Source organism: Cyrtonyx montezumae, unplaced genomic scaffold, assembly GCF_038088225.1.
Source record: "Cyrtonyx montezumae isolate F1298 unplaced genomic scaffold, pur_monq_1.0 scaffold_9, whole genome shotgun sequence".
Classification (NCBI taxonomy): Eukaryota; Metazoa; Chordata; class Aves; order Galliformes; family Odontophoridae; genus Cyrtonyx; species Cyrtonyx montezumae.
The window spans coordinates 794,725-816,797 of NW_027072100.1; the positions used below are offsets into that span (position 1 = coordinate 794,725).

At 46.9% G+C, this 22,073-nt stretch overlaps 1 protein-coding gene across 4 annotated transcripts in view; it reads left to right on the top strand.

The window, feature by feature from the left end:
* DLGAP4 (DLG associated protein 4) overlaps positions 1-22,073 on the top strand; it is a 71,489-nt gene extending 49,416 nt beyond the window's left edge. For all 4 annotated transcript variants that reach the window (XM_065754221.1, XM_065754219.1, XM_065754220.1 and 1 more), the window contains 6 exons: positions 13,058-13,419; positions 14,694-14,785; positions 15,231-15,634; positions 18,496-18,587; positions 20,447-20,599; positions 21,374-22,073. In XM_065754221.1, the coding sequence (XP_065610293.1) occupies positions 13,058-13,419; positions 14,694-14,785; positions 15,231-15,634; positions 18,496-18,587; positions 20,447-20,599; positions 21,374-21,589 (1,319 nt within the window). In that variant the 3' untranslated portion in view covers positions 21,590-22,073. The remainder of the gene's footprint in view (positions 1-13,057; positions 13,420-14,693; positions 14,786-15,230; positions 15,635-18,495; positions 18,588-20,446; positions 20,600-21,373) is intronic.

The following is a 22,073-nucleotide window of genomic DNA, read 5'->3' on the forward strand; positions in this document are numbered from 1 at the left end:
AAACTTTGATCTTTGGAGACAGGTACGCACTTCTTGTACTATTGGGTGTCTCTTTACCATCTAGATAATCCATCTGAAAATATACCATCTATCCTGACCAATTATACCATTTGATACTATTAATTTGGGTCATTACCCTACAATTGGTGAGTCAGGCAGACTTAAAAGAAAAAAAATCAACCAAGATTGATTTTTTTCATCTGGAATATTTTTAAATGGGACAAGGAGGGGAAAGTTACCCCCTTAGATCAAATGCTGCTGGGTCAGATCCCAGGACTTCCGTGGTCACCCTATTATGGCTTGGCTACTATTATCAAAAAATAGGGTCCCCTGTGGGTAACTGGGCCTGTTTCTCCTACAAAAAACATACAAGATAGACCAGTAGGGGTGCCTCCTGACCTATGTCCCCGATGAAACATACTTGCATGTAACAGCTCACCCGTATATGGCAAATGAGTTGATGGACCTAGAACAATGGTTCCATCAAAAGCCTAGGGAAAGCATACCATCATGGCAAAAAGACTATGGGATGCAGGAGCTGAAAGTGTATTAGTTAATGGGACAGAAATGTCCAAGCTAGCATCCATAACCATACACCCAGCCCTGAGGCAAAGATTATATGCTGCCATCCAGTATAATGAAAACCACTCCATTATAGATTGGTTGATGGCAGCATGCTGACTAACAAGGCCCAATAAAACTGACATACAATTTCGTACTGGTTTATGGTCCTCTATGGAGGACCTCCAAACGTACATTTGAGAATGGGGTATGAGGGAGGCCATGTATCCTGACACATACAAAACCCTGGACATGGAAAAATTTACAGCAGGTATGAGAGACCTGATATTGCAGCAAGCCACTTCTCATCTTCATGAGATGTTGGTCTCCATACTAAATCTTTCAGAAGCTTCAGGGGCCATTGTCCAACAAGTGGTCCAAATAGTAGGAGACCTGGGGGAAACAGAGCACGTGCAAACTAGGCACAATGTTCGCGTGGTGGAGGAAGCCGAAGCCCTCCCAACTAGAACCCAGAAGTCTGCCCCATGAGCACCCCAATCAGGCATCACAAGGCTATCCCAGAGAACAATATTTGACAATCTGATATGGGCCAGGGTTGCATTTACTAACAATGATGGACAGCCCAATCATATTTTACTGCAGTTACGGAAAAAATTAAAGAACGATCAAAAATTTCAGAGTGCTCCTAGAAAAATTAGGAGTATGGATAATACAAGAAACACCTACTACAACCTGGAATTTGGCCGAATTTATAGTGCCAATAGAAGAAACCTCCACAGGTGGCTCAGGCCACGATACCTGAGCTGCTAGCGGTAAAAGATATCAAGATGGACAAGTTCATGGTGTAACAAGGGATGTAGGTGCCTCCAGATGGGATTGGAGGCCCTATGTGGAGTGCAGTGGGATTGCCCAGTCACAGCCTGAACCAGCGAATGAGCATCTGAGTGAGCGGAGCAGAGGAGCCCAGCTCCACCCGTCCTCTCGCTCTCTCCAAGACACGCTCAGCGCCTGCGCGGGTTATAAGACCTGCACACAGCCCATACAATTCCCCCATATGGCCAGCGTGAAAGTTGGATGGAACATGGAGAATGGCGATGGATTATAGGGAATTGAATAAGGTCACGCTGCCCATCCGTGAGACCATACCCAATATTGCCTCCCTAATGGACACACTCAGTAGGGAAATTGAAACCTACCATTGTGTCCTAGAACTGGCAGAAGCATTCTTCAGTATTCCAACTGCTGAAGAATCGTGAGATCAATTTGCATTTACACGGGGAAGCAGGCAGTTCACCTTACAGGCCCTGCCACAGGGGGACGTGCATTTGCCACATGTTGTTGCACAAGGGCAGCCTGAGCAAGAGCAGTAGCATACCATCCTGCCACTGACACGATCTGGTTTGAAGAGGGGGATGGTCAGAGCAGCCAGTAGGCAGAAATGTGAGCTGCGTGGAAGTTCATAACCAAGGAACCTGGTGATAGTGTCCCGAATATTTGCGCAGATAGTTGGGCAGTGTACCGGGGGCTCAGTCCTTGGATCACACGCTGGGCTGCCCAGGACTGGACTATCCACGCCCAACCAATCTGGGGTAAAGGTATGTGGTTAGACGTGGAATACAGTTAAACACAGGCCTGTATGTGTCCACCACGTTTCTCGTCACCAACCCCTACAGTCACCAGTAATGATGAAGCCAACACGCTGGCCCAAGTTAAATGGGTTGAGAATTTACCATCTGAGCACAAGGCCTGCAGGTTACACCAAAAGCTGCAGCATGCTGGACAGAAGACAGTGTGGGCAGCTGCTAAAGCATGGGGACTGCCCGTACAACTATGGGACATAGCTCAGGCATGCTGAGGCTGCAACACTTGCTCCAAGATGAGACAGAGATCATTGACTGAAACAACAGCCCATCTTGCTGGAGGACACAGTCCTCTACAGAGATGGCAGGTTGATTACATTGGGCCCCTCCCTCGGTCTGAGGGGGCGAGATATGCCCTAACCTGTGTCGACAGTGGGCTCATGCAGGCCTATCCAGTACCAAAAGCCAACCAGGCATATGCCATAAAAGCACTCACAAGATTGATGGCTGCCTACGGGACACCGCAAGTCACTGAGAGTGACCAAGGGACTCACTTTATGGGTACAGTGATAGAACACTGGGCAGAAGAGAACACCATTGAATGGCAATTCCACCTGCCATAGAACCCTACAGGGGGAGGCCTTATTGAACTCTATAATGGTATTCTCAGGGCTGACCTGACGACAAGCTCTCAGTCTCTGCAGGGGTGGACTCCATGAAACCCTGCAAGATCTGAATGCAAGACCCAGTGCCTTGAAAATGTTACACATGACATGGGCCTCCCTGCAAAGGATCCAGATTATGGGCACCAGTAACCGGGTAAGACCTCATATTGGCAATGAGAATAATCTTCTGCTCCCTGTCCCTGAGAACCTAGAACCAGGGCACCAACAGAATAAAATGGCCTTGGAAGGTGCAGGTAGGACCACGGTGGTGTGGCCTACTTACATTTTGGGGGAGATCACTGGAGGTGGGAGGTTCGGTAGTCCATCCAGTAATTGGTACATGGCCTGCTAATATTGTAGTCAGCACTCCACTCTTTATTGCTAAAGTGTCCCCTATCATGTCCCTGTGGCAGGTCAGGACACCCTCTTTGGTGCCTGATATAGTCGTGCAGCCACAGACATCTGGCCAAAAGGTTTGGTACAGGCAGCCGGGACATGCCCCAGTGCAAGCTGAAGTGTTGACCCAAGATAGGAATACGGCCTGTATCTTGTCCTGGAGGGCAGACCTTCCCCTCTTGGTACCCTTGAAATACCTATAATATTACTCCTTGTGAATCTGAGTCTTCAGAATCACTGAAAGGAGCAGAATACTGCTGAAACGTTCCAGAGTTGTTTTGAGATCACGTGCAACATCCAGTGATGTTCTACCCAAGGACTGGACATGGACCTGCACCACATGGCCGCGTGCTTCCAGTAACCACCAAGCACTGACCCAAGGAAGAATACAAGCCATGTGCTGATCACTCATCCCAGATTATATCGATACACATCGTGATGGGCTGTTATATAAGCAACATGATGTGTTGGATCTCTGTACTAAGGAAGGCTCACTCTGCAGTCAACTTGAACACTGGTTTACATTGTGAAGGGGTGGTGTGTGTGGGAACTGTTGAATCACGGCCTGAACCACTGATGGGTCACCCAAGGTGAGCACTGGGTCAGCCACAGGAGCACAGGTGAAGGCAGTACAGCTGTGTGACCAGAAGGGGTGGAGTCTGAGTGCACCTCTCCCAGACCCTGTGTAAGGGCTGACCTCCACTGGGGAAGGATCTCTTGTTGGAGATCTCTCCCACGTGGAGTTCCTGCCTTTGGTGACTGGTGTGCCTTTGCTAATTTATTGGTTGTCCATACCATCTGAATAATCTGTCCATAAATATACTGTCCATCTTCATTATATTGTTTGGGTACTATTCTTTTGTTATTCACCCTACATCACCCTACACTTGCAGTAAAAAGCCTTTGCTGAAATGACTTCAGGGAGAGCCAGGAGAAGTTACAGTGTCACTTCTAATACAAATAGAAGCTCCAGTAACAGTTGCTGCAGATGGGCTTGGGTGTGTCTGTAGCTTGCATTCTCGCAGTATGTGTTGTCCTCACAGTAACATTAACTGCTATAACAGTCTGCCCGGAAAGGAGAAGACGACCAGATGGGTCAGAAGCCCAACTGTGGGAGATGCTGTATTTTTAAACCTCAGCATTCTTGGGTGGTGTCATGTGGTGCTTCATGCCTCTTAAATCTGTGACCTTCTTAAAGCTGCTTCCTTTTGGGAAAGGGAAGTAAAATATTGCTGTGCCTTCCCTGTGTAGCAATTTTTGGGGTATAAGTGCTTCTGTTTGAGTATTGCTACAAAGTCAGAATAGGAGCATCTCCGTAATGCTGTAACCTGGTATGCTGGAAAATCCAAAGCTCCTTAAACGAGGAGATCACAACCCTCAGCCCTTCTTTCCTTGAGTGAACTTTCTGTCTCCCTCTGCAGCGTACTGGGGACTGGACATCCGATCAGAAGTGGCTGTTGATGTGCCTTGCAGTACTGAGTGGCACTGCTGTGCCGCTTGTGTTTTTTTGTGGCCCCTGGCCTGGCACACAGCCACCCCTCACTGTTAACTCATGCTTCTTCTCATCCTAGGGGCATTTCAGTCTCAGCCCTTTCATTCAGGGCTCTTTTCCTGCAGTTATGTCCAGTTCTTCTTGTTTCCATAATACCTAGGATCTTAATGTTCTTAACAGTGGACAAATAAATGCAAGACAGTCCCTTGTGTCTTAATAACAGGCAGCAGATAAATAAATATGCCAGCTTATCTCTGGAGATCTGCAAGAGTGAAGTGACCAAGATGAGTACTGAACCAGAAGCAATAGGTGCCACATCTCTGCTTGCTTGACCAGCAGCTGTTTTCCCAGCTAGGAGACAAAGATGTGTTTGCATGAGTCTTTATAGTATTGTAGCACTTGCAAGCATAGCAGTGCTTGCTACTTAGGGATGAAGAGGAGTCAGTGTTTTTGGCTGACTTGTGGCTGGGTTTTAAGGAAGTGGATGTTCATCTTGCCTTAAAGCTAAGTAATTAGTTATTCTGGCAAAGAAATGCCAGGTTGCTGAAATGTAGGAGCCTTCTACAGGCCCTGGGCATCAAACAGCTGTGGTGTGGGTCGGGTGTGTCTTGTACAGCGGTGGGTGCTCTGGGGAAGGCCTGTGTTATGTGTGGGAAGAACAGCCCTGTTAATAAGGGTACCTCCATCTAATGCATACTTATCTCACAGGTGAGGTAATGCTGTTGATTTAAGGTGGAAATAGCCCATATCTGCAGACTGCATCTCTGTTCCTGTTTCAGTTGTGTTCCCTGACACTTTGATGCTGTCATATCTGGGTGTGCTGGTGAAGCTGGTACTGCGTTCCAGAGCTGGCTTGAGGGGGTGCACAGTGCCTTTGAGATTGATGGGACTGTGCACACCAGCCCCACATCATTGCATCTTTCCTGAAAGCAAGTATCTGTTTTCAGAATGGTGATAGATGTAGTAGGGGGAGAAGTAATGGCACATAGGTAGTGGTGTCGTAGTGGCTACCTTATTGTGGCTGTTATTGCATGTGATGTGTGCAAGCAACCTGCTTGGTGTGCTGCTCTACTTGCAGAGCTGAGATTTGCCCAGGAGCCACAGGTGAGGAATTTGATAAGAGGAGAATGAGAGCTCGGATTTCTCTGATCTCCTTCAGAACAGTGTGCAATGCTGTGTGCAGCAGGAGTGTTGTGTGCATGGACTTGAGCAAGAGATGTAGTGTGTACCTGGTGGTGCTTCCTCCCAGGCATCTGCACACAGCCAGGGTTGTGTCATCTGCATAATTACAAGGCAACAGTAATTACAGCAAGCAAAGCTGGGTGGGGGCTGGCTGAGTGCTGAAGATGTTGGTTTTGATTATCTGAGAGCTTCAGAGGGCCTGGGCTGGTCACACCGCAGATCTTGATGGGCATATTCAGTTTCCACAGAAGCAACACAGGCTGGAGCGCAGCAAGGGCAGGCAGCTGTCCTGTTGGGAGCAGAAAGGCTGCAAAAGCTCTACAAGGCCCCACAGCCCCATCATCACTGCCAGCAGCTCACTCCCCTGTCAGGCACTGACTTTGCTCTGTAGTGTGAAGATGTGATATTTTTTTCTTTTTTACAAGGACAGTACTGCTATTAAAATGGAAACATGGAATTTGGAGTACAAATCTGTGTAGTACTTCCACAAGCAGTCTCTTTAACGCAGTCACTTAAGTTTGTTTTCTGGGAGTGTGGTTTTATTTAACCAAACTTTTCTGAAGTTGAAAGCAGGGGTTGAAAGCAGGGGATGAAAATCCTCATGTGAGGATGCCTGTCTTGTCTAGATGGAAACATTTTCCAGTTGACTAATAACGTGGACAGATTTTTCTTCCATGTGTTAATCAATGTAAGCATCTTCACCCTCAGTTGGCAAGTCTTTATCAATGAGTGGTCCAGCATCTTGATGGTGAAACAATTCCTTGACTGATAATCTGGTGAAAGTGATGGAGAGATCTTTAAACCAGGATTGGTGTGAAAGGGTGCATCATCAGGAGGGCTGTGGTTATGCCAAAGGATGATGTAGCACAGTCTGAAGACAGCATGGCTAATGAAGCATCTGTGCTTCATTAGAGCACTGTATATTTAGGGATGCAGCTGAAATGCTTGTATACCAATGCATGCAGTATGAGGTATGAACGAATGAGCTGGAAGCTTTGGTCCTTTCCCAGAACTTATATCAGTGGCAAGTCACCTGGAGTGCTGGGCTAGTTGGCTCTTACGGAGCAGTAGCAAAGCGGGTGAGGTGGAGGTGGAAAGATTTAGATTGTATGGCCATCATCATTAGGGATTATATGAGGAGAGAGCTTCTGAACAGTGATGATTAAGGGGATGCACAGCAAGGCAACGCGGTACATGTCTGCTGTTGACCACCTACCTAGTCAGAGTGATGGCACAAATGACTACCCTCTGTAGTTAAACTGGGAGAAATTTCTGGAACTTCATCCTGGCCTTCATCCTTATGTGAGGGACTTTTAACTTCCAAAATACAAACTGGGAGTATCATACTGCTGTGATAAAGAAGTCCAGGATATTCCTAAAGCATGTGAAAGATAATTTCGTGTTGCAAGTACCAAGCAAGCCAGCTAGGAAAAATGCCTTCCTAAACATGTTTTAGAATAGAGGAGGCCTTGTGGGAGCTGTGAAGAAGGTGGCTGTCTTGGCTAGGGTGATAGTGAAATAGTTCAGAATTTTTGCTGTAAGGAAAAAAGGCTCTTTTATGTGTGTCAACAGCAAGAAGAGATCTCAAGAAAGCTCTGGACTTGATACTTCTGATGAAGACAGTCACTTAACAAGGAGGCATGAGGAAAAGGTGGAGGTCCCTTCTGTCTGAACTATTGTGCAGTTGTGTTGTCTCCAGTAGCAATTGTTAGTGGGAATTATTTTTCCTTGGTCTTCCTACAAACAAGGTGTCCTGCTGTTCATTATAGCTTCAATCCTGAAGCATGCAAATTCATGAAAATCAGAGGTTGGCCTGTTAGGAATGTGACTGTTCTGGCCTCATTTGCTGTTGAAAACTACATGTAAATATGCTCCTTAAACAAGCCCTGAGACATGTGACCAAAATCTCTGGGGTTAATGCAACTTAGGGCTGTTCTTGTTTGCTTCGTGATTATTGGGAAGTTTCATTTAAAAGGCAAATGAGCTTGTCTTGTAGTAGGAGAGATTAGTTTGGAGTGTGTTGCCTTATGCAAGGGATATCGTTTCTTCAGGACTTTCCCTGGAGAAAGAGGATGTATAGGGCACGAAAGTGGTTATCAATCTGAGCTCAACTGATATCCCTCACCTTCACAACTGCTTACAACTTGAAATTTTTAATAAAACTAAGGATGGATTGAATAGTTCTTTGAAGCCATGGGGGTGGCAAGGAATACCACTTGGCTATATTAAATCAACCAGGCCAACAAAATAATTGCACTTCATGCCAGACAGCAATTACCATGTTTACATCTAAAACCAAATACCTTGGCTATGATCTCAGCAGAGCTGTAGGTACTGAGCAGGTAAGTACAGCCTGCTGGTGTTTGAACAGGGGCCTCTCAAGCATTGATGGATTTAATATTCTTTTTTGACTCTTGTGCTCTAGTCTTTCAAGAAGCAATTGCCCATTCAGCAGAAGGAGGGGTGAAGATTATAGTATACCCAACTGGTTTGAGGGTCAGAGCAGCTCTGCAGGTTAAGGCTCTGGAAGTGAAGCTCTTTTGCCTGAAGTCAAGTCAGTGGCTGTTGCTTAAGCCCCTGTAAGCAGCCAGTAATGCCACATGGAAGATGCTAATTTCGAACCATGCTGCTTTCATAAATAATTATGTAAGGAAGGATATAAACAGAGTCATCCACAGCAGTTATAAATTCTAATGACTTGCTTAAATAAGCTGTAGGAGATCCTACAGGCAGAAAGGGTCTGGTGCTGCAGTGCTGGAGTCTTAAGGAGAATTCCCTTGTTCTTCAGTGCCTTTTTGCAGTGTTGGTTGATGTTCACAAATGTAAGTTGTGCTGCACAGACCAGAGTCAGTGGGTATTGTTAAAAGGTGAGTGACTTTTGGTGGTCACTCCCTGGCTCTCTAATTGACGATTCAGTGTATGAATGGGAAGCAAGAATCCCTGTTGGTGCTGTACTGCCATCTGTGCACCATTTTTGTAACCATCAGTACCTGTTGTTTTTTCACTCATCACAACACCACAACAGACAGATCTTCTGACAGACCAGGCAAAACAGCTGCTTGTCATCCGTATCTACAGCAGCTATTCCAAAAACCCATGAACACCCCTTGGGATCCTTAAAATTATCCCTTCTGAGATAATCAATACCAAGTATACGTGGAGCCTCTGGGCCAGTCACAACAGATGTTTTTGCCTGTCTTTACCAGTAAGGCTTATTTCTGCCTCCAACAAAGTCAAGTTTTGTGAACATCCAGTCACCCCAGAAATATAATTTAATTTTGTCCCTTGGTGACTCAAGGGCATTAGAGTGTAGTGTCCACCAGTACCTCATTTCTGTGGTACTGATGCACCAGGCTATCAGATCCACACAGTCCAATCCTCTTTATTATCCTTTCCCCCCCCCCCCACTCTGTTTGTTACCTCTGTGGTCTTTATAGCTATTGCCATGTTCCACAGCAGTCACCTTTTTGGAGAAGTTCACCTTAGTGGTTGATATCTCTTGTAAATCTTTTCCCCATGCTTGAAGTGCAGGATTGGATTTTTTATGACACTTCTTCATATCTTTCCCATGGTCACATAGGTAACAGCAAAAGTCAGTGCATGACATTGTCTTACTGTTGTCACTTGCTCGAGCAGGAGAACATCTTTTGATACTTGAGACATTGTTGTTTTGGGAATCCTGGTTCCCATCAGGTGTATCTAATGCCATCATGAATTGATCAGTTCCATCAAAATTAAGCATGGTAGACAGTTCACCTGCTCCACTGCCTTTGTGGACTGCAGCTCCATGTTACATCACAAACTGAAATAAAAATGTTGTAGGCTATGACCTGCATCAGACCAGGAGCTGCTGACTGGTGGCATGAGGGTATGCTGCCTGCTTCTGTTCATAACATTTCCCCCATGGAAGTAGCAGGATGCACTTGGTTTCCTCAGGGCTTCTAACCTCTTCCCATGGATGTAAGAAAAACTGAAATTTCATATTTGGACTGAGGGAGAAGGGCTACCTGTTACAGACTGGTTTACTGTGTGGCTTTTGAAGACCATTTTAGGTTCAGCATGGTTTCTGGCTTTGCAGTGAAAAGTCTCTGCCTTATGTTAACTGCACTCATCAAAGCAATCTTAGTATTTCAAGGCTCCAGGTCTTTGTGCATTCCTTCCATCTGTATGGGCATTTAGAGCTGTGGACTCTTTCAACCACACGTGGTTAGTGGGGGCATTTTGTTGCTGGAACAGTGGGTTTTCATTTTAGCAAAATCTGTGCTCTTCAGCTGAGCAGGACACCACGAAAGCATCCCCTGGAACAAGAAGTTGCTGCTTTGCTCTGTATACACAACAGAAGGCTGAATTTGTGCAACTCACCCTAAACACCACCCATCTTCCCTAGGAAATCTGCCCTTTTCTGTCTGCTGATGTGCTGCCCTCCCCTTGTTTTGCCTAGCTGCAGTATTTGATATCAGATAGCAGCTGATTTACTTTCCTAATTACAGTACAGCCCCGTGGGCATAAACAGCAGCTGGGAAACCTGAGCCATGCTGCATGTAAATATAGCAGTAAAAGCACCAAAGTAGTCAGTCCCATAAGCTCTGCCCTTTGTGGCATGATCTCTCCGAGGCTCACTGCTGGCTGGCAGGGGCACACTGGGGCTGGGCACAATGCTGGAGGAACAAAGAGGATGTGTGATGTTGGAAGAAGAGGGCCATGGGGGGTCTTTCTCCACTGCCCCTTTGGGAAGCTTTGGCTTGTCATAGTTAATGGCTGTTGCAGCTCCTGGTACCACTAGTGATGTGTGGCACCGTGAGCCTCCTACATTTTGGTGGTGTAGTGCCCTTTATGTAAAGGGGCTTTTCCTCTTGCTTCATTCAAACTGATTCTACAATGCTCTGCTAGGCTGATCTGTAAAGACTGGACATAAGACTTGGCCCAGAAATTGGTGTGACAATCTCAGATTGCAGGTGTTCTTGCGTTAGAATAGCTTTGGTGAGGTGCCTAGATGGGCTCCTTACCCATGGGCTCTTCCATGGCTCCCTGTTCCCTGCCCAAAAGAGCTGTTCCTGACCATGCTCACATGAAAAGTGTTCCACCCATCTAGCATAGTGACAGGGTAGGTGTAGCCAAGACGTGTCCTGAAAGGGTTGATCGGGTAAACATCTGTAACAAGTGAAGTTCTAACTTGATCAGATCTACAGTGTACCCAAGGAGGTGCTGGGATATGTGGAGGAGGAAACTTGGGGAAAGAGGCAGCAGTTATGTGGTGTCTGGTGCTTTGACCTAGTTTGTATGTCTATATAGTGCCAAGAAGCATTGCTGTGGGCAGAGGCCAGCTCCATGCTGCAGTTCGGCCTGTGTTTATGCAAGTACTGCCATTGAATCTGGTACCTCTGCTGAACTTAGCATCTCGATTGCAAGGTTGACTTGCTTGGAGATACTTAACAGTTCTGATTTGTTGCTGCTTTGAGCATCTGCAGCATGTCCTGCTGCTGTCCTGGTATATGAGCTTGCACCCTGCAAAGGAAGGGGGTGGTGTGGGGCTGGCAAGCTGGAAGCAAATGCTGGTGCCATTACAGTCAGCAGCTGGTAGCACCCTGGCAAGACAGCAGCACACTGACCAAACAAGTGCTGGCTAAAGGATGTGTGTAGCAGTGTTTTGGCAAGTTGCCACACTTGTCTGACCTTTTTGGAAATCACTGTGGGTGGCTTTTCAAGTACCTAATACATTCCTGCTCTGGCTGGACATACAGCAGCTGCAGGCTTTAGCTGTCCTGAGCAGTTTACACAGCTTGTGTCACCATGAGGAATAGCACCAGGAACAGGTCAAGCTGAAAAATAGCCCAGTCCCCACACAAGTAGCTTGTGCCAAGTATTTTTCATCGGTGTGCTTCCCAACTGCATAGCCCTCATGGCTGCAGGAGGGACCAGTGTCAGAAGGGGGTGCAAGGGCTTCATTCTCTTGCAGCAGTGTGACCATTACAGTGCTTCTCAGCATCTTCAGCTATTTGAAATCTTCTGGGAGCATGGGTCTCCTCTTCCTCCTCTGTAACCCCTTTCTTTTAGCCCCATTGGAATAATACAGCAGGGGGCTGGACTAGATGATCTCTTGAGGTCCCTTCCAACCCCTACAATTCTGTGATTCTGTGATTAATACTTGTAGCCATTAATATGGTATATATGAGGTGTGTAAAACAGCCCGTGATGCACAAATGCATTGCTGTGCAGTTTGCCTGCAGACGGTATGGCTGTGTGCCTGGGGACACTCAGGGTGGCATGCAGGGACATTTCTAGGCTGAAAAAAATGAGATGAGGGTGAATGAGTAGCCAATGAGTGCAGGTTGGGAGCAGGGCAAGTGTATCTGCAAGGGTAGCTCTTGGGCTGAGAGCCCAAAGGCCTTGTGTGTGCGTTACAGTCTATGCTGAAGCTGGGGTAGGGCTTCAGCTTCTGGCTTGTGTCTCCAGACTGTAGGGGGAGCCAGTGGGCCTGTGTGGCAGGCAGAGGGCTCAGCTGCTGGAGGACCTACCTCCGTGAGGCTATTGCTGATGTCTTTGGGGGCTCTCTTCAGATCTGTGCATTTGGCATTGTGTGCCTGTGTGTGTATATATGCTTGTATTTAGTGGCTGTGTGTATGTCCCTGCTGGCATGTGGAGCAGCATAGCCTCACCTCTCTCAGGCTGTTGGATCTGGCGTGATGTATTTTCCTGTAATGTACAGCAGCTAGATTTTTACGTTCTTACTATCAACATCTAATAAATGTTATGGCTTCTTTCCATTTTTATAGGAAAAAACACCACCCTGGTCCAGATACTGAAAGCTGTCAACTGATGGGACAGAGAGCTGAAACACTTGGCTGTACTAGGAGGCTAAAACATAGGGCTTAGCCAAAAAGAGTTCCCCCAACGTGGAGACTTACACCTGCCAAACCTTGTAGCAGTCCTGGGAGGTTTCTCTATACCTCTTCTCCGTTACTAGCCTTTCACACATCATGGCATTTCTTTTAACTTCTTTTGCAAGCTAGCTCTGGCTGTGCCTTCTACTTCCCATTATGCTTTGGTTTGGGTTACTTGGTATGAGCTGCTGGCTGTAGGCTGTTTCTGCATTTCTGCCTCCGGCTTCTGGTCGGAGGCTTCTCTTGGATGTTGTGACTGACCTGCTGTTTCTTTCTTTTACTGTATCTCTCTCTGTCTGCCTCTTCTATTCTCCATTCTCCCCACTTCCATCACTGCAGGTTCATCATGCCTAGTGGCATATAAAAAGACTCCACCTCCTGTCCCACCTCGGACCACATCAAAGCCGTTCATCTCTGTCACTGTGCAGAGCAGCACTGAGTCGGCGCAGGACACCTACCTGGACAGCCAGGACCACAAGAGCGAGGTGACCAGCCAGTCAGGACTAAGCAATTCCTCAGACAGCTTGGACAGCACCAGGACACCCAGTGTTACAAGGGGCAGCATTGTGACTCCAGCAAGAGACACTCCAGAAGTGCCACAGAAAAATGCAGCTTTGAAAAGTGACAAAGGGACTCTGACGAGTGAGGAGCCTAAAGTGGAGAACGTCCCCAAAAGAAAGTTGTCATCTATAGGAATACAAGTATGGAATAGTTTGTTCTTCTTTGTGTCTTAAGGGATATCCTTAACACATCTACTTAGCGCTCGTGTTTTGTGTGACCATGTGTGCATCTGAACCCACTTAGGAGAGAGAGGCATTCTGGTGCTAGTAAACCTGCACTGACCCTGTGCTCTGCTTACACTCCTTAGTGTCAGTCTGCTCCTCCTTTGAGGGTCTTGGGACAAATTTCTTCAGAGTGATGGGCTCTTCTACTTACCATGTGTAGCGTGGGCTGCTGCAGTGTGACTTGCAGAGCTCTAGGCAGATGGGAGCACGTCTTGGTGGCATCTGCTCCCCTGTGCTGGCTGGCTATGCAAGCAGGTTGCTGCTGTTCTTGCTGGAAGCCTTTAGCTCTGTGGAAACTAATGGAAATGAGTTGTTTGTTCTATAGGCAAAAAGAGAACCCACTGAGTAGCATAAACCTATTGCTTTATTCAGCAAATGATATCTGCAGTTGTACACCTTATGAGCACATTTCCTGGGTACAGGTAGCTGGTCCCTGCAAACAGCAGTTCTGCCTCAAATTGCTGGTTCAGTGCTGCAAGTTATACACTGCAGTCAAGAGTGTGAGCACTTCAGCAAGTCTAGATCAGGAGCTGGGCTTTGCAGGTCACCATGTGTGTGCTGAACAAGTTCTCCATGGCTTTGCACTTAGGTTAGCTGCCCAGTAAGTTACACAGCACAGTAAAGGGTCCCTGCATGACTGGTGGGGCAGAGAGTGTGTTAAGGGCCATAAGCAAGAAAAGTTGCATTGGAGAGGCTGACTTCATTCCTTTTCCTTTCCTAAGTTGGTTCCCATGCCACCTGCCCACCACCTGGATTTCCTTCCTGAGCCCTTCTAAGCCTTTTATCCAGGGCTATGGATGGTGTCAGTCCCTGGGAAAGAGGAAGCTGGGCTTTGCTGTCAGTCTTAATTGGATTGTGGAGCTTATGGCCTTTGTCCATGTCAGGTGCCATGTGCAGCTGCTCCTCTGGGAACATGCAGCCCTTCCCCAGCCAGAGCCATGCAAACAGCAGATGGTAGAGCCTGGTGTGCTCAGAGCAGGTGCCTGGCAGCAGCCCAGCAGGGTGCAGTCCTGATGCTCAAGTGGAAGCAAACCCATGCAGCAGCCTGGCACCTCTCTAGCACAGCTCTGCAGTTGGTGTGTGGTGTCCACATGCCATGTGTGTGTGCAGCACCCCTCCTGCCTACTAATGTGAATTGCAGCAGCAAGTTCTTGTGTCTGTTTTTGTCTGTACTTCTTTTGTTTAATAAGGTTGACTGCCTTCAGCCAGTGGTCAAAGAAGAGCCTCCTCCACCAGTCACCAAATTCCAGTCCATCGGGGTTCAGGTAGAAGACGAGTGGCGGTAAGTGAAAGATTCAGACTTCTATAATTCTTACTCCTTTCTTCTAAATTGCTCTTTCCCCTTTAATGCTTAGACTACCTTCTCCCTTTTTTGTTCTAATACACAGTGTTGAATGGGGGCCCATGGATAGCTCTGCCTCCACAGCACACACCTGCTGCAAACAGCACTTATTCTGCAAACAGATAAAGCAGTGAAAGTTAGAAATAAATAAAATAGTCCAAGATGTAATTAGGAATGTGAGTCAGTCCTCTTGTCTGAATGGCCTGTTGCATTAAGCAGGCAACCTTACAGTTTTGTCTGTCTGAATGTGTAGTGTGTTTGTGTGCAAGAAAGGGAAGAGAACATTCAACTGCAGCCATGGCAAATAAATGTTTTTAATGGCTGTTGTGTGCAACCAGACAGGTTGAGTTCTGCTATATAATATATTTGGGTTTGATCTCTCTAGAAACAGCCACTCTCGCAGTATGTCCTCCAAACAGGATACAGACTCTGACACGCAGGAACCCAATAACTCTAGCTGTAAATCATCAGAGAGAAGCATTGCTGAGTGCCCCCAACACAACTCTGGTGTTGATACCAGTACCAGACAACCAGCCAAGCCCTCACAGGTAAAGAGAAACCTCTCCTATGGAGATAACAGTGACCCAGCCCTGGAGCCTTCCTCTCTCCCTCCTCCTGACCCTTGGCTTGAGACATCATCTGCTTCGCCGTCGGAACCCACGCAGCCAGGAGCCTGCCGGCGGGACGGCTTCTGGTTTCTGAAGTTGCTGCAGGCAGAAACAGAGCGGTTAGAGGGCTGGTGCCGCCAGATGGACCAGGAGACCAAAGAGAACAATCTCTCTGAAGAAGGTAGGTGCTGCCAGCCTCTAGACACAAACCTGGAGCAGCCCAGCTCCTCCTATGAGAAAGAATTAAAGCAGAGTACTAGATTAGCTTTCTGTGCTTAAATTGCTGATCATTCACAGGGTGACAATGGAACCTGGAGATGAGTATGTCAAGACAAGAAGCAGTTTGTCCTTAGAAAGAACAGGAAGGGATAAGGTAACTCGCTTTAGCAAATGGGGTAAGAAATATTACAGTTTAGAAGACTTCAGAAGCTGCCATCATCCACTGAGAAGTCAAAACAGCTAAAAGCTTGATTAGATTGTTTTTAGAGAGGCTGTGAGAGCTTTCTTTTGGCTAATCTATATTAAGTGTACAAGTAAAAGTTTACTTGGTGGTGGGATGGAAGGCACCGTGACTGTGTGCCTCTGTGATCTGGCTTGTCTTCATAGCAAAGAGGTTTCTTCATAGGGGAGCATCTCACTGAACTTCTGTGAAATATACTAAAGACACATACACAGGAAACACAAGGGTACTGATTTTATTGGGTCACAGTTGGAGTTGTTCAATTATTTTCAAATGAGTTGGCAAAAACTCTGCTGCTTAACAATGGTAATCATGCCTAGGTGTGTAATGAGTGACAAAAATAGTAACTAGGCTGCAGGGAGCACAATCTTTGGGACCTGTGAATACCCAAGGAAGGTGAAATGGTGGTGAGACTCGGTCATAGCTTGCTGTCACTGCTGGGGGTGAGAGCAACTGATTTCTAATCATATTGCACTGGAACGCTGCACTGGTTCCTGAGCTGAACAGGCAGTCCCTGTGTTCCCTTCAGAGGGACAGTGTGTCATGTTGCCCTTGTTCTGCCTGTAGCAACAGTGTCCTGGTATGAAGAGGCACAGACTAGTTTGATGTTAGATCTGTGACCTTAAGAGCAGTCTCCTTATATGTTCTGAAACTAAGAATGTGTGGATATAAAGAAAGCCCTGCTTATGCCTGTCCAGTCAAGCACATATCTATAAACATTCAGAACTGATTTAGGAGAGCTGTAGCAAGCTAGGGAAAAGAAAGCAGATCATTCCATCTGTGCTCATGATGTATTTGTGTGCACTGTGAGTCTTTCATCCCTGCCTTTGTGAGGGAAAAGCCCACATTCAGTATTTTTCAATTATCAACCAGAAGAATGTTGCTGTACTCAGAGGCTCCTCGGGGGCACAATAAGATTCATAGATTCATAGCTACATTCGGTTGGAAAGGACCTACAAGATCATCTAGTCCAACCATCCTCCTATCACCATCCCTACCCACTGAACTACTAAATCCAATCCCTTAGCACTTCATCTAAACGCTTCTTGAACAGCGCTAGGGACGGTGCCTCACCCACCTCCCTAGGCAGGCCATCCCAGTGCCTGACCACTCCTTCAGAGAAAAAATGTTTCCTCAGATCTAATCTAAATCTTCCCCAGTGCAACTTGTGTCCATTCCCTCTCATCCTGTCATTATTTATCAGGGAGAAGAGGCCCACCCCCTCCTCACCACAACCCCCCTTCAGGAAGTGGGAGAGTGCAATAAGGTCTCCTCTGAGCCTCCTCTTCTCCAAACTAAACAATCCCAGCTCCCTCAGCCGCTCCTCATAAGACTTGTGCTCCAGACCCCTCACCAGTTTTGTTGCCCTTCTCTGAACACGCTCCAGGGCCTCAATGTCCTTCTTGTAGTGAGGGGCCCAAAACTGAACACAGTACTCGAGGTGCGGCTGCACCAGAGCTGAGTACAGGGGGATGATCACCTCCCTGCTCCTGCTGGCTGCACTATTTCTAATACAGGCCAGGATGCTGTTGGCCTTCTTTGCCACCTGGGCACACTGCCGGCTCATGTTAAGCCGAGCATCAACCAACACCCCCAGGTCCTTTTCCTCTCTACATTCTTCAAGCCATTCTGCCCCAAGCCTATAGCATTGCATGGGGTTACTGTGGCCAAAGTGCAGGACCCGGCACTTGGCCTTATTGAACCTCATCCCATTGAGCTCAGCCCAGCAGTCCAGCTTATCTAGGTCCCTCTGAAGGGCCTCCCTACCCTCAGGCAGTTTGACACATCCCCCCAACTTGGTGTAATCTGCAAACTTACTGAGGGTACACTCAATCCCCTCGTCTAGGTCATCAATAAAGATATTAAACAAGATGGGCCCCAATACTGACCCTTGGGGGACACCACTCGTAACAGAACGCCAGCTGGACTTAACTCCATTAACCACTACCCTCTGGGCACGGCCCTCCAGCCAGTTCTCCACCCAGAGAAGAGTGAACCTGTCCACACCACGGGCTGCCAGTTTCCTCAGGAGAATATTGTGGGAGACCGTGTCAAAGGCCTTGCTGAAGTCCAGGTAGACTACGTGGAGACTACAAGAGCAGCATAAAACCCTGGATTTTAAAAGCATTGTGATTAAAAACACTTGCCTGACAGTATTTTAATCCATCCTGGTTAATGTAGATTGGAGACAGTTCTCCTGTCCTTTGCCACTTTTGCTGTGTCCGTGGGCAGAAGAGCAGGTAGTGATCTGTGAGCAGGTGCCAGCTGATGTACTCATCTGGCTGGTGCTCGAGTCATCTTCAGCCTATCAAACAAGACACAAGGTACTTTCTGCAGGCTCTACTGCCATGATCTTGGTCTGCTGGCCTGCTTCTGACCTGCTCTACAAGGAGCAATGGTGGATGGCAAAGACAACCACAGAATACTTTCAGTACTGCTTTGTTGCCTGAGAGTATTTAGTTCCTGACAGATCTCTGTAACTGCTAATGATTGTTTCTTGTTCCAGGAATGCCTGAGTTTGTTGCTGCATTTATGGTCTGTCCAACTGAGCCCTTCTTTCTTTTCTTCCCCATCTCCAATAGTCTTAGGAAAAGTCCTGAGTGCAGTGGGCAGTGCGCAGCTACTAATGTCACAGAAGTTCCAGCAATTCCATGGCCTCTGTGAACAAAACTTGGTGAGTCTGGTTCTATTTCTGCCCCTTTCTGGGAGGGGGATACATCTATTTCAGCAGCACAACAGGAACACTATTAGTGACACAGACACTATGATACCTGGCAGTGGTACAGAGAAAAGCCAGAGTGCGAATGGTAAAACTGTCTCAACACAGTTGTCTCTGGTTAATCACAAACTATAGCCTGAATCAGACCTCTTCAAATTAATGCAAAGATTTACCCTTGCTGAGCTAACTTGAGGATGTGTGGGCATCTAGGATTGGGGGTTTGTCTTTTTCCCCTCGAGCTTTTGAAAATTCTTTTGAAAAAAAAGAATTTTGCAAAATTCTTGAGATGTATTCCTCTTTACTTGCAAGAAATTTAGAGAAACTCAGGAAGGAAAAGAAGGTGAAGTGCTGGATGTTCCCTTGCTGGTCTTTGATTGAACATGGTTTAGAGAAGAGCAGCAGCAACACTAGCAGCCAGGCTTCCAGCAGTATGGCATGCTGAAATTTTCCCTTGGCACACTGTGCTGAGTTGCTCGCTTTGATCTCTTTCCTGAGACAGTGCAGGCCTATGTTGGCAGTTCAGATGCCTGAGAATTAGAGAAATTCTGTTTTTAATGGGGGCAAATTTACTTTAGATCCTTAAAGGTTTCTCAGAAGTTAGGGTGCTAGCACTGCTGCCCAGCAGAGTGTGGGTGCCCCCATCACTGGAGGTCTCCAAGGCCATGGCTGGGGCCCTGGGCAGTCTGAGCTGATCCATGGCAGGAGTGGGGCTCAGGGCTGCAGGGTCCCTTCCAGCCCTAGCCCTTGTACAATTCTATCAACCTAGAACCAAGTCTAAGAAATCACAGAATCAGAGGGGTTGGAAGGGACCTCTGGAGCTCCCCAGTCCCACCCCACTTCTAAAGCTGGTTCACCAGAGCAGGTTGTGCGGGGAAGCATCCAGGCAGGTTTGGATATCTCCAGAGAAGGAGAATCCACCGCCTCTCTGCACAGCGTGTGCCAGGGCTCAGCCACCCTCACTGTAGAGAAGTTCCTCCTCGTGTTCAGATGGAACTTCCTGTGTTCCAGTTCTCACCTGTTGCCCCTTCTCCTGTTACTGCACACCACAAGAAGAGCTTGGCCCTATTCAAGTTCCTCACTTAAGATACTTATAAACAGTGATAAGATCCTCCCTCAGTAATCTTTTCCACAGGCTGAACAGCCCCAGTGCTCTCAGCCTTTCCTCAGACAGGAGATGCGTCAGGCCCTAGACATCTTTGTGGCCCTCTGCTGGACTGTGTTTAGGAGATCCTTGTCTTTTGTGAACGGAGGCACCCAAGATGACACAACACAGAACTCCAGATGTGGCCTCAGCAGGGCAGAGGGAAGAACCACCCACCTCACCTTGCTGGCCACGCTCTTTGTAATGCACATAATATACCATTGGCCTTCTTGGCCACTGGGGCACACTGCTGACTCACGGGCAAACTGTTGGCCACCAGGACCCCAGGTTCTTCTCCAAAGAGTTTCTTTTCATGTTGTAGTTCTGAACTGCATGCCAGAGACCTTCAGTTGGAGGTTACTGCTGTGGGGCTTAGACTTAACCAGGGATGCCATGAGGAACTGCATCTTTCTGCAACAGAAATGTAGGATTCTTCTTTGACCTCCTATGTAAGAAATGTCATCAGGATCTCTTCTTCCTGATTGCTACTAAAAAATTTCTGGCTGTAAATGATGGCCTCATGCCTCTGCCTATTTGGGGCTGAAGTTTCTCAAGGGCTTTTGAAGCTTCAGTCAGGAAGAAGAACGTCAGGAGTAAATGCAAGTTGTACAGACAGCTCTACTGGCCAAGAAGGCATATTCTTTCTGATATGTTTTTATGCCTTCTCTTGTAGAACCCTAATGCCAATCCCAGACCCACAGCCCAGGACCTAGCTGGGTTTTGGGATCTCCTGCAGTTGTCCATTGAAGATATCAGCATGAAATTTGATGAGCTGTACCACCTTAAAGCTAATAGCTGGCAATTAGCAGAGACACCAGAGAGAAAGGTGAGTGTGGGGCAGTTCAGAATGGTGAGAGCACTTCACAGATATTGCAGGTATGACATCTACTCCTGTCTGCAAACAGAAGATCTCTAGGATGTTCACTGCCTTCTATTTCTGCAGTGTAATTCCTCCATATAATCTCGCTGCCCTTGATAATAGTTCTAGCATGTGTACTAATAAGATTGTATTGTCAGTCAGCCATCCTCCCTGTGCATGCTTTCAGAGCCTCTTGAGTAGTGGAAACAATTTTTACAAGAGGAAGATGAGGAGGAATGAGTGGTGTATGCTCAAAGCAGTGATGCAGAGGCCTCTAGTGTTATAAGCACTGCATAAGTACTGGTGTCTGGGTGGTATTAAAAGCATCTACTGGAGCCTTTTGGAAATTCAGGGCAGGCTGCATCTCAGGGCCACCTTGCATGATGAGATATGAGGGGAAGAAAGAATGCTATAGCTATGGGCAGCACAGCCTATTAGGATTTTGCATTTTCAGATGGTATTCTGCCTTTGTGCCGTCTTCTGTGCTCTAAGTTACAGCTGGGCCACAGATAAGGCAGAAAAAAAATCCCAATCTGTACTGTGAAATGCGAAATGGAAAAAAGTAGAGAGCTTATTTTATGATGTCTTGCTTGGGAACTGTTTCTGCTTCGTGCACCTGTCACTCATAACCTTGTTTGTAAGTTCCTCAGGCCTTGAGAGTCTCCACCATAGCAGAGAGCAAACTTCTGTATGTGCATTTTTATTTTATGTTTGGGTTTTTTCCTTACTGTCTCCCTAAAGGAAGAGAAGAAACCACCCCCTCCAGTGCCGAAGAAGCCAGCAAAATCCAAATCCCAAATGAACCGGGACAAAGCCTCTGACTCAGACAAGCAGCGCCAGGAAGCTCGCAAGCGTCTCATGGCAGCCAAGCGTGCTGCCTCTGTCAGGCAGAATTCAGCCACGGAGAGTGCAGACAGCATTGAGATCTACGTCCCCGAGGCACAGACACGCCTTTAAGTACAGGGGCAGAGGAAGGATCCGCGTGGTTTTTATAAGTCATTAAAAAGGAAAAAAAAAAACCAAGGTTCTCTCTAAACTAGTGTGATTTATTCAGTCTAGAGACAATGAGCCATCCTCGAAAAGGGCTCCTGAGTTGGCTTTTTCTCTCAGCTTTAAGTAAAGAAGATTTTAAACATAAAAAGAAAAAAAGAAAAAAAATACCCCTCATTTTCTCACTGGCTGTGGTGTTGCTGAATGGACTGAACAGACTCCTGGAACCTCCGGCCCCTCAACTTGGAACTTCAATATTTTTACTTGTTCTATCTAATGAGAATTATTAGCTTGTTTACAAGAAGAGTCCAACAAAATCATGAAGCCTTGAGCACTTGCCATGCTGTGTTCTTCCTTAGTTCTGTTCTTCCTCTTCATCCTTTATTTTTTCCCCCTTCTGCTCCCTTTCTCCCACCCTCTGCATGGCTTTGTTTACTGTGTTAGAAATAAC